Raw genomic sequence first — 13,260 nt, 5'->3', positions numbered from 1 at the left:
CTGCAGTTATAGTTAGAATATCCTAAAGATTTAGTTCCCAGTAATAACAGGGCTAAACCACAGCACTGCCAGAGGCAAGAACTGTATTATTTGAAATGAAACTTCTCAGAAATATCCAGCTATGAAGTCATTTTATATCAACTGCTCTTATATAAACTGGACACGGCAAACCATCCTATCCATCAACATTAAGGCTGCCAAGAAAAATTACTTTATATTCACTGTCTGCAAGTTTCAGAGATTTCTCTATAAGGCTTTCCCAGGAAACACTCCACTTTGCCAGTACAGGCAACTGCTAGGACTAGTAGTGTCATCTTCAGGTTTAAACCTACTCATCTCTGTCTCCTCTCTTGGGTGGCAAATGGATGGACAGATACACACAAACACACCTGGCTCTCAGAAGCCACTGGCCAGAACCACATTTCTTTTAAGGCTTTGTTAGGTTAAAGCACTGCAAAATATTGGCAGAGACAAAATGACTTTTTTTGGCTCGTGGGCTTGTTTGAGGGTTTTGTGGGTTGGTTGATTTTTACTTTCAGCTCCTCTCCAAATGCTTAGAGTATGTTTTTGCACGTCCACAATAAGGACAAGGTCAATCTTCAAACCTTCTGCTTCAAGTTGCACTCAGGAGGGGTTAAGAATAGCAAGGGCCACCCATGGATGTTGCTAGCCCCTCACACTCACACCTTGATGCCATGGGTAAGTCCATGCCCCTCTCAACTCTGGGACAGGCTGGGGACCAAGTCCCCCAGCACATTGCCCCATTTCTTTCCTGTTGCTTGTACAAGAAAGGACTTTCTTTTGCTCTTCATTTGTTGTTTGCTTTTATGTGATGAGTTTTGATATATGTTCCCCAGCTTCTGTCTTTGAAGCCCTGCTGTACCTAAAAGCAGTACTGTGTTGCTGTGTTGATTTAGACAGCAACTGCATTAGACACAATTTTTTTTACTCTACTTTAAGCTATAGTATCTGTTGCAGCAGAATACACCACCTGAAAATACTGTGGGTCTGCACAAAATACAGGAGATGCTTTTCCATTAGCAGTCTTGAAAATTAAAGCTCAAGGTAGACAAACCTTCATGCCTCCCTCCTTCAAGAGGAAGGAAAATGATGCTGACTATTGCTTCCATATTGTACTTGCAATTAAAAAGTATAGAGACAGTGTATGATGAGCAACTAAGATTTGCCAGGCTGGAAATGTGGGCAGGACACATGAGATGACACTCATGACACTTTTTCCTCACTGTACCTCTCAAAAGAACAGCTTCAGGAAAATGCTTGACTGCCTATACTGCTGACTACCCTATATGTTTCCAGTGTCACCTTCCTGAGGTGTCAGGAGGCTCATGTGTTTCTGTGTAAAACCACAAAGCTTTCAGAAATCTGGTCTACTTAAAGGACAACAGAGATGTGAAGCAGACTTGAGAAGAACCCTTGTAAATACCTGGCCTCTTGAAAGGAAATACTAACTCGTGAAAAGGGATTTCCAGACTTGTCTGTGTGAAAAGGAATCCCTGAGCTATACTAAATGAAACCAAAGCACTTAGTGCTAGAACAGTGCTAGCAGGCCCTTCTTTTGCCTTTACGAGTTAAAATTTAAAGCCTACAGCCATCAACAATGATGCTGAAATGTGAAACAGAAGAAATCTGTAGTCAGCCACTGCTGGAGATAGGTCCAAGGTGAGTAACCAGAAGATGAGCCAAAGCCCTACATGAAAACAGTCACTTTCAGACACATTTCCCTTCATTTTTTATAAACTACATGTAAAAGCTCAAGATAAGGGGGAAAAAAGGAGAAAAAAACCAAACATACCCAGCAAAAATAATGATCCTCCATTTTAACTTTACAAAGAAAATAATTAAAATACATGTTACTAAAATATGTAAAATTTATAATTCAATTATATAATTACACAGCCTCATAGTCAGCAACCTGTATTTCACATTTGCTTTCTTAAAGCTCACAGCAGAATCATTTACTTGATGCTGGAGAATAAGTTAATTACGGATCTCCTGCCTTTTGATTTATGGATTTAATAATCATGTTACTGTGGCATTAACTTATACTTCATGTGTGTGCTTACAGCACTAATTACAAGAATCATGAAAGCAATGTGTCAGCAAATAGGCACCAAAAAAGGCAACATTTGGAGATTCCTTGACTGCCTGTGCCTGTACCACTGCCAGTCAGCAGTTCTGCTAGGACCCATAAAGAGCATTCAAAAATTGTTTTGCCTCATCTATCATTAATCTCCACCATTTGCCACTTTTTCCTACCAAACCAAATACTGTTTTCAGGTGAGCTGTGCACCTCAACTGAAGCTCAATTCTGGATCCTGTGGAGAGAAAAATTATCCTAAGACATTGGTGCAGTATCAAGTAATGCATATACCAAATGCACAGCCACCTGTATGCCACTACCCAGCGTAACAGACTAAACATCATTTTGCTTCAATCCTTCATTTGTGCTTATAATAAAAGTGTAAAGTTTCATGGATGAAAACAGGTTGAGTCAATAAAGATTTACCCTGTCTAGAGGAAACTCAAGAATAGGTATTTATTGCAATCTAAGAGACAGAGCACTATCAATTTCCAAGCATGTGTTTAGAAAGAGGAGAGATTGCAGGCCAGAGAGGGTAGAAGGCACACTTCAAAACTTTGTATTTTGCTGTTACTCCTCAAGGGGCCCCTGTACATTTCTGTGTAAGAAGCAGACCTGTGAGTCTGGCAGGGCCAGATTTGGAAACGTGTACTTAAATAAAACTAACATTGATAAAAACAGAAAAAATACCTGACCACATTTTGTCTGAAAAAGCAGTAGCTCAGGAATCACTAGCAATAGGATTTGAAGTTGCATCAGCCACATATCTCATTTATTTACCATGCAAAGCAGAGTAATGCACTACAAGTTAGTAGTTTAGCATAACACCAGGCCCCAAGAAGGTAGCAGGAAATGAATAGGAATACAATTTCCTTAAAAATTCACATACAGGAATTACTCTTCAAGATGTTTCCTATGTCCTGGTGGAAGATGCAGTCTGAGAGTACAGGAAGACCTGGGCCATTCTGCCTTGTCATCTCACTGCCCATCATCCAACTCAGCTATTGTTCCTTCCACAAGACAGTGGCAGAACTTCTTTCACTGACAACACCATATGGAAAGACCCAGAAAAAGTCTGTGAAACTGCTGCATAGCCAGCATTACCTTGCTCTCTGAGACCAAGGAACATTAATGTTGTTCAACCTGCCTGTTCAAGAAAGAAGTCACTGAAAAATTAGTTTACAGCTGTGATGGAAAGCTCTGCTCATGCACTACAGTGTGCAGAGTTACAGCAGCCCTCTTCCCAACTGTCCTCTCAGATATCAGACCATCTCTTCACGTTCTGCCACAGTGCTTTACCCTCCCCCCCACCCCAATTTGTTTCCAGTGAGCTCAGGAATCAGTGGCCAAATACCCTTCAGCTGAAGATGAGGTGCCAAGGCATAGCTGTTCCCTCGAGGCCACGTGTATATCCAGTTCTTAACACAGAGGCTGAACCCACCAAGAACTCAGATTATATTAGATAAATGCCAAAAATGGTTTCTCAGATATTTATGACAGGTTTCCTCAGTGCCAGGACATGAGGTACTTCCTTGTATGCTCCTGTTTTACAGCCCTCACGTGTTTCCTGGAACATGACAGGCAAAGTTCAGCCTTCCAGTGGCAGGGCTGACTTGCAGCCCCACTCTGCTCTGACTTCACTTTGCATGTATGGTTCCATCACTGTAAGAGGTTTTTTTTTTACTGTATATGAGCCTTAGTAAATCCTTGTCCTATAGATACTCATCCCTTATAGCTGCAGGCAAAAATAATAAAAAAGACAGGGATGAGTAGACTGTAAATGCCTAATTAGAATTAATATGTGAGTGAAATAAACTACATTAACAATAAGAAGGCGGGACAAGAAATCAATTTCCCATTAAATTCAGTGGTTACCTATTTTTTACTCTCAAAAGCATCAATTGCACACACAGTTTACTTATTTATAGTCTGATTCTGTGTTCAAAGCAAGAACATGGATTGCAGAATATGAATTAGCTCAAGGCATCACAGGGAAATGAGCAGTGCTCTGTATGTCTCTCCAGGCTGGCTTTAAGAAGGACGTCACCAACACAAGCCAGAAAGAAATCACATTGTACACAGCCTGGGAGAAGCAAGTGGTTTTAAAGCAGACTGCTACTGCACTCAAAGCAAGAGGTAAGGTGCAGAAGGTATGAAGCTGAACTTGGGAAACAACATGAAGATTTTTGGAATGGAAAGTAAGCATGTTTCCAAAAGATTTGCCTTTGAGGACGTGACCAGAGGATGTAAGGCAGGTACAACAAAATGCATCCTTCACTGAGCTTATACAAGCAGCTAAGTACCATGAGTAGAAAAAGAATAAATCTGCTTGTGGATGATTTCAGGAAAAGATGGCACATGAATGAATGAATTCTCTTATATTTTATATTAACAGTGCCTTATACATATATCTTTAAAGTGTGGTGCACGCAAAATTATGTAAACTAAAAATCTCACAAAGATGTATTATTTGTAGGGAGTGGTTATCCTTGACCGATGCTGTTGAGCCATACTTGCAGGGTCTGTAAGTCCACTATGCTTCACTTCTACCTCCAACAGACAGTAAGTGCATCTCTGCTGGGCAGCACAAGGTTTGAACAGCCTGGTCTATGGACATGAAACCTAACTCCCTGAACTGGCAGAAATTTATGCACAGAAAAAGTGGGAAAAGAAATCAGTTACCTCTTTCATCCTCCTTTGTAACTTTTAACTGTCTCTTAAAAAACAAAGACAGAAAAGTGCTATGAAAAAATGAGTGATGCACCTAATACTTAAGCAAAACCTCCTTCTGGTGCATCTAGAGATGCTGTGGCAGCTTGCTTGTGTTTGTCAGTGTTCTAAACCTTTTGCACTTTGTTCTTTGAGCCAAATGAGGACCACGTTACTTTGGGTTGCAAACCACAGACACTCAGAAACACTGAAAAGAAGTTAAATGCAGAAAGAACAATGAGTTCTTTAATGGATGCAGGCACCTCTCATCTTAAATTCAAGAGTTTATAGTCAGTTCCAGCTATCTTGGATTGTCCCTTGCTTGTAAAGAGCAGGTAAGTAAATTGGTAATTCTGAACCTCCTAGCTGGGACCACTAATGGATGAAATTTGGTGCTAAACCTTTCTCCAGTGTATGAAACACTGGCTCAGCTCTAGAGTACTAGTATCTTGGGTACCGCTTTATATCCACTTTAACCTTTGTGTGACTCTCCTTTTCAAATGTCGAGGGGTGAAAAAGCCTCATGGCAGTTAACTTCTTCATTTTACACTAATTTACTGTTTTTCTTCCTACAGTAGCTGCAATATAATGTTGTTTCGATAGAGCAATGCTTTGCAAATTATTATCAGGGAGATACTGAGCAAACAGCTTTTCAGAGAGCTTCAACTCAGCTGTCAGAAGGGGCAGTTTGGTTTCTGTATAAGCAATACTGCATTCCAAACTGCATTAGAGAAAAGCCAGTGGGTTTGTGTACATTTTTATTATCAGTTCCAGATTAAGAATTTGATGATAGTTTCTTTTTAAAGCCTATGTTTGCAGAAGAAGTTATATTATAAAACAAAAACAAAACTAAAAAAAGGATTGTGATGTTTTTCTCTCACTAGCTCTTTTTTTTTCCTCTTTTTTTGTTTTTTCCTTTTCTTTCTATTATTTTATTTCCCCCTGCATCCCCTGGCTTAACTCCAAGGACTTTTTCTTCTTTTTACATTCTCAAGATGAAGCACCCGATGGCTACAGCAGTGCTGGTAGTACTGGTGCAAGTTTCTCAGAGTTTCCCTGCCTTGTACCACCGAAGCTGGTGGAGGCTGTTAAGGGAAGGAGATAACTGTGGAAAATGTGATTTGGCACTTTGCTCTGAGCCTCAGGATTGTCCAGCTGGGACTGTATTGGACCGCTGTGGCTGCTGTCCTGAATGTGGGAATGCAGAAGGTCAGATCTGCGATTTGGATCAGGGCAATCATTTCTATGGGCAATGTGGGGACAACCTTGAGTGCAGGTTGAATGCTGATGAAGCAAGGTTTGGGGAAGTCCCTGAGCCCCAGTGTGTGTGCAAGTCTCAAGAGAGCATCTGTGGACCTGAAGGGAAAACCTATGAGAACATCTGTCAATTCAACAAGGCTTATCCTATGAAAAGAAATATCAGCATGAAACATAAAGGACCCTGTGAATCAGGTAATACATACCGGAGGCAGTTCCAAACTGAAAAAAAGATCGGGTGTTTATTTTGAGATGTTACTAGGCACTCTAGTCTAACTTTATTTTACTAGGTCTGTATTTTTTCTTATAATTGTTATTTTGTTATAATAGTAGTCTGTTAAACATGTAGTTCAGCAGCTGGTAATCTTGTGTTTCAAGCCTCTATATTAGATGAGTGGATTTAAATCTCATGGCAACTCAAAAGCCATAGATCTACAGTCTACTTCTTCTCTGAAGAAGAGTATGAGATATTTTCTACAAAAATTGTATGAGTATTTCAAAGTAGGTAAACAGATAGGATAGTCTGTGAGGACTGGAAAAATAATAATTATTATTACTATTTGAGGGCTGACTTGATATTACAATGGAATAGCAAGGCCAACCTCCTTCATATATATACACACATACATCCATGTATATATGTATATATTTTTGTATGTATGTGTGTATCCATGTGAGTGTATAGATGTTAATCAGGGAAGCAGAAGTAATAGAAGATAGGGCTTAATTAACAGGTCCATTTTTCTCACAAAAAAGTCCAAAATAATCCAATTTTGTATAATCATAAAATCTAGCAAACTCATGAAATAGAAGTGTAATTAGAACAAAATCAAATGGAAACTTACAGTGCATGAACAGTTCCCTGCAATGAGTGTTAGTGGAAGAATTCTTAGCCAGTTTGTATGGGGGAATCCTGCCTTCAAGCTCCTACGCTGTCCCCATTCTTCACATTATTACAAGTCTTTACTCCTGGGCATCTTTCACCTGAGTCAGGTGAATATAAAACAAACAGGAAAAAGTAAACAGGCTTTTGTTTTCTGCATGAGAAATATTTTAACTTGTTAGTTTTGGTTTTTTTGAAGTTAATGAAATCTTTCATCAAATTGAGTAGGTAGAAGCAGTCTCTGGGTCACATGTAGGTCACAGGTCTGGGAATCCAAAATTGCATCTCTGGCAAATGTCCATATAGAAGAATAACTCAGGTCTATTTTGCCCAGACCTTGCTAGCAATATGTTGCCTCCCATTTAGACTATAAGCTGTGCTTTTATATTGAATGAATGGTAGATATTGAATACTTACAAGGAAAACTGGTGAACAATACCAGACTTCTTTTGTCTTTCTCTAGTTGCAAGAGAAACATCCATTAAAGAATCCCCTATTTGCCAATAGGGTATTAAGCTGGGAAATGAGGCTTGTCAGTAAAGAGACTTTCAGAAAACTCAGTGCACACCAGCCACAGTACAACTGAAAGCCTATTAGCCCTCGGGTATGTGTTCTTATCTAGGATTAAAATAGCACTAGTTCTTGCAGCATAACCCCTTCAGGAATATTTCTTATAGATGTGCCACTCTAGTAGCAACTGTTTGCAGCAGAGGTAGCTGTACAGGCATACAGACTTAGAGCAAGGGTCTGTTCTCATTAATTAATATAACTGGCCACATACAAAAAGCTTAAATTTGGAACTACTACCACTTTTAATTGCTGATGTTGTCATCCACTGGGCCTTGCAGTTACCTCTGAGGTGCATAACCCCTCTCATCAAGCAGAAGTAGTGAGCTCAGATGCTCTGCATGCAGGCATCATCCTCCAGCACTGTCCCATTGCTTCCCTGGCTCCCAGGCAGGCTGGACCCTCTCTTCAGGAATGCAGAGAAACTTCCTAGGATGGCTCTGCTTACGGAATTGCTCGGAAGCCTGGGAGAAAGTTCATAGCCATGTCAGTGCTGTGCAGAGTTTAGTTCAGAAAAATGAGGGCCTGTCTCCTTGGCTCTTGTACAGGTGTGAGCACCCCACTGCATCACAGCACTTTAGCCCGAGGTGGGTGCTGGGCTGGCTGGGGTGGTCAGCATCATGGCCCCCCCTGCCAACCCCTTTCAGAGCAGCTCATCAGGCTAGGTTTGTAAGTTGTATTTTAGACCCTGGAAGGCACTTTGCCCTTTCAGCAAGCAGCAGGGTGCAGAGGTGCTACTGTAGGAGCACAACACCTCAGTTCCCCGTGGAAGTCTCCCAGTGAGCCCCCTTTTTGCCCCAGAAGCACTGCGGGCATGTTACAATGCAGTGTGACTTAAGCTGTTTTTTTCATGGCTGCAACTGATGACAAAAGGCAATGGGGATTCTGGCTCTAAGAGCAGCATCCTCACTGTGGCACTGAATTTCTGCTGACTCCAATTTGCATGAGAAACAAAGACTGAACGCTGTGGGGTTTTGGTACCAAGCTATAAATATAACCTTCACTCATCTCAAGGCACTTTGTTATTTCTCCTTCAAAGCATCTGCTGTTTCCCATTGATGCCAAATGGATTAATTGTATACAGCAACCAATGAATAAATAAATAACAATAAAATCCTTTCATCAGAAGAGTATAGCCTTTTATCTTTCATCTATCACCAGAAAAAAGGGGAAGAAAAAGGCATGGCTTCCTAAAGAAACACTAAAAAACCCTTCCTTTTCTGAAAACTAGTTTTGATCAGTTTATCTAATAATTTACCAAGGTTACTAAGTACATTCATCTCCTACAGATCCTCCACATTTAATCCATCCCCCTTCACATTTAACAAAGTAACAGAACAATGTAGCAGGGATTCTCTTTATACTTCACTGTGCCACATAATTTATTTTAAATGTAAATTTTGAAATAAACTCCAAATAAACAAGCTACAAAATTTTCACGATGCCATTTTCATCAAACCAGAAATAGATTAGCAAAAATTTAATCTGACAGATGTATTAGGAAATTGCTTGAAAAGCTGGAACAAACTGTTATAATCTCAAATGCTGAAGCATAGATGCTGTACCTACACAGTGATTCAAATATTACAAATAAAAATGTACTATTTAAGTTTCTGTTTCTAATCATCTGGGATAAATACAAATATAAAAGCGGTATTTAAATACAAGTTTAATTGCCCAGAAAATGTATTCAAATTTTAAACACTGTTATGGAAATGTAAAGAAAACTTTAGAAGAACAGAAAGACAACTTCAGAAATAATTTCTTGCAGGGGAGAAATACAACAGGGAAAAAAGGAGATATATTCAAAATAGAAAAGCTGTGATAACAGTAAATATGTTACTTTTTTTCTCTGATCCTTATTATCATAATCTGTCAACACTTAGTATGCTCACATATGCTTACAGAAGGATAAGAACCTAAATCACATATGACAGAAACAGGTTTTATTTTACTGTCTTCAGATCCCTGGACTGGCTCCCTCTCGTGGTTAACATCAGCTTTTTCTGTGGGAAAAAGTGGGCAAGGATAATTCAGAGGCAATGAAGAAACAGTGGAGGCAGATGAAGAGAGCAAGAGGAAGCACATAAGTGGAAATCTAATTATTATAATAAAAATGACACAAAACCTTATAAAATAATTGGATTTCAATCACTTAGTACTTCTCACATAACAAGAAGACCAGATGAAATTGATAGCAATTGAAGATAAGTGTGAAACATATTAATGCTGTATCTGTAACTTGCTGCTAGGAGTTCCATTGGTATCAGAGGTGGGCAAGCTTTAGCAAGTAGCAGGCAATAGTATACTCTGAAAACAAACTTCAAGAAGCTAGCAATCTCAGTAATGAAACTTTTAATCCATGATGAATGCTCATTAAAGTTTTAATTTCAACTTCACTTTCACAATCATGTGCAAGGGGAAGAACAGATGAGTCATTTGAATCAAGTGTTTGCAAAAATCCTGTTCAGCCTTTAATGGGTCACTAGGTGTTCTGAGCTTTAAAAGCTGCTTGGAATCATGTCGCTCTTCAGAATGTGTGAGATGAGAAAAGCAACTGCTTTATTATGTAAAATAGGAATTAATGTTACATGGGTTTGTGTTAGCTTTTGCTGGCTGTCTCCTAAAGCACTGTTCCATGGGTTCTTTGCAGCTCCTGTTATTTCTACGCCACCTCAGGATGCCCAGAATTTCACAGGTGATGATGTCATTTTTGGCTGTGAGGTGTCAGCCTATCCTATGCCACACCTTGAATGGAAAAAAAGGGGTATAAAATGTCTCTGCCAGGAGATGACACCCACATCTCAGTACAGGTAAAACTTGAGTTTTCCATGTCATGTGGTTTGGAGTGAGGAGCAGGGGGGTCAGCAAATTCCTCCTACAGAATACAATACCATTGCAATAAACAGATTTCCAACAGGGACCCTCTGACTACACAAAGATTTTTTATTTCAATCAGTGCAAGGATCATTGCTTTGGCAGTCCAAGCAGAAGAAATAACAGCCAGGGTACTACATGGTCCACTTCAGGGAAAGAAAAGATGGAAGATTCTCCTTACATAGCATAACTGTGGAAATACTGAATGAAAAGATAAATGGAACCATTTAGGCTACTGCCTGAAGCAGGTGCATTATGGGAAGGATGGCTGCTGGCAGCAATTTTTCTATTCTTGATGCACGAGCACAATTCTGGCAGGTATTTAAACCTTTCCTTTGCAAGATGCTGTTGCTGGCAACCTGCTATTTGGGTTCAGTCCCTGAGGCATTCAGAAAGCAAAAAAACTTGAGCATTTCACAGAGGACACTGTTTACATCTAGGGGGGAAGAGTAAAATGGCATAGGTGTAGGCTTCAAGCAAATCTAGAAATAGCCTGAAGATTGGAGCTAAAAAAAATAAATAAAAATAAATAAATCAAAATGCTAATTCTTTCAAATTGAAATAACATTCTAGGGGGATAAACTAACAAAGCCAGATGTACAGGCAGACTGCACTAAGGCTGAAGCCTGCATCTGCATGCCTTCTCCAACAGGCAAAGAATATGAACAGAGACCATGCACAGAGATGCACGACAAATCTGACTTTCTGGATACACAATCCAAGAGCTGTAAGGTTTAGCACACATGAGGCACAACCTGAACAAAAGGGGAGACAGAAAAACTGAAGTAGCATCATGTTTTTTCTGTTATTTGTTTGGAAAAGAAAGCTCACCCCTTTAAAGAGGCTTTATCCATACCCAGTTGAAACAGACTGTCATGATGTGTGAAAGCTCCTGGTAAGTCATGACAATCCATGGAAACCTGGATGCTGAGTGCCAGCTTGGTCAGGCCCCTCAGCCCTAATACAGCTCACCCAGACCCACCTGCCTCTTCCATCCTGAAGAGATTTATGAGATTGAGAACAAGTAGTAAAGCCTGGATGCAACAGCAAGAAGTGGTATGGTGCTGGGACAAGAGACAGGAGGAGTGCTGGTAATCAGTAGCATGAAAAGGAACAGGAATGAAAAGAACTGGGAAAGGCAATGAAGTTCAAACAACAGAGATGGGGAAGCATGAACTCAGAGGCACAAGGCAGGAAGAAATTAAAATATAGAGCAGTAGGAAAAAAAGGGAATCAAAGCATGATGGCAGTAACAAAAAGCAAAGGTTAGAATGATGTTTAATCCATACACAATTCTTTTGAGAAATACCATGATGTCTCCTGGCTGCTTAATTTCAACTATTTCTTTCTCTTCTCAAAGGCAAGAGGTGGGCCTCAGAAGTATGGTGTGACAGGCTGGCTGCAGATTCAAGGCCTCAAAAAATCAGATGAAGGCATTTACATCTGCCACACCAAAAATAAGTTTGGTGCAACATATGCCTCTGCAAGACTGAAAGTCATTGATGGTATTTTTTTTTTTATTTTATGTAAAGAACATTAAAATGCATACAAGCAGGCTGCAAAGGATGCAAATGAAGGATATGAGAAATTACTTAAATACGTCCATATTTTAATTTTCCTGTGGTTTTTCCTTTTACTTTTTTCCCTAATATGTTAATATGGTAATATTTTGCTGCAAATTTGAAAACAGAAATTTTCAGTGTACAGCTGAGATGCATATTGTATTGTCCTCATCCTACAGAAGTTCTTGGATGTTAGTAGAAACTCTGCACCCAGAACAACTCTTGTAGCTGAGGAACTCACTGAGTCATGGCAGTTCTGCTTAGCTCTTTATTTTTCAAAATCTTCAGAAGGAAACAGTTGTTACTCCTTAATGAGAGTGTTTGGAAAGATGTAAGAAATAGCTTTACAGTTGTTTTCCATTGGGCTTAGTGCTGCAGAGTAACATCCTTCTTCTGCAGGGGAGAATTGGGTTTCCTGGCAAATACAGGATAAAGGATGCACATTGTCTCCCTGTTTACCTCCTGGCCTAGAGGAGTTTGTCACTAATCTAGTTTGTCACTAACCTTGGCTTTCAAAGCTTTCTTGGCTTTGAAATTTTCAGGTGCATAGGATCTAGAGGACTGAACTCATTGTTTAAAGTATTGGGCATTAAATGTGTATTCAACATCTTAAGCTGTGAATGATATAGAAATCTGCTCATACCTCATGAACTTCAGCAGTATGAAGTCAAGTCATTCTATAAAAACCTTCTGCTTTCAATGGAAAACAAGGTTTCAGAAACACTGATCTTGCTGCACAGAACAGACATATACCTTCCTCTTTTCTTTTTTCCTATCTACAGTTACTTTAACCTGGATTCAATTGTGTCTTGCAGGTTCATCTGCGTTTGCACTTACTGCTGGCAGTAGAAGTGTAAGCTACAGCATCGAATATGGGGAGTATTATGACCATTCTGATGATGAAGATGAGGAAGAATATGAATCTGGGGACTATGAAAATTGAAACAACTCTGAATAGTAATTTTATACATCTGTTATCCAATACTTTCCACATTCTTCTATTTACAAGTAGTTTCTGTGCTGTACAGCTCCTCTGATAACACAGGTATTTATTTGAGTATCTACCTTCCCAAAATTCAACTTTGGGTGAAGAGTATCATGCTACTTACAGAAATAACATCTGTAAATCCATAGATTTAGACTGATAAACAAAATTCTTAAACATGTACCTGTCTACTAAGTACACTGAAGGGATCAAATTTTATATTAATTTTTAAAATATAAATTCTGTTACAATTTCCTTCAAATGTTCTAATATGTCTAGCAAAACTGTCTGTAGGTAAATAAAATTTTTACCTTGTATC

The 13,260-nt window shown here is 39.4% G+C and overlaps 1 protein-coding gene across 1 annotated transcript; it reads left to right on the top strand.

Annotated features, from left to right (window-relative positions):
• Positions 1–5,805: 5,805 nt before the first annotated feature.
• LOC103532912 (kazal-type serine protease inhibitor domain-containing protein 1) lies at positions 5,806–12,963 on the top strand. The gene is given in 5 exon segments (XM_008498724.2): positions 5,806–6,262; positions 10,171–10,284; positions 10,287–10,330; positions 11,755–11,899; positions 12,772–12,963. Coding segments are annotated over 5 exon segments (888 nt in total). The 3' UTR covers positions 12,900–12,963.
• The last annotated feature ends 297 nt before the right edge of the window (positions 12,964–13,260 follow it).

Source organism: Calypte anna, chromosome 13 (assembly GCF_003957555.1).
Source record: "Calypte anna isolate BGI_N300 chromosome 13, bCalAnn1_v1.p, whole genome shotgun sequence".
In the NCBI taxonomy this organism is placed as follows: Eukaryota; Metazoa; Chordata; class Aves; order Apodiformes; family Trochilidae; genus Calypte; species Calypte anna.
This window is presented reverse-complemented; position numbering and strand designations above follow the sequence as displayed.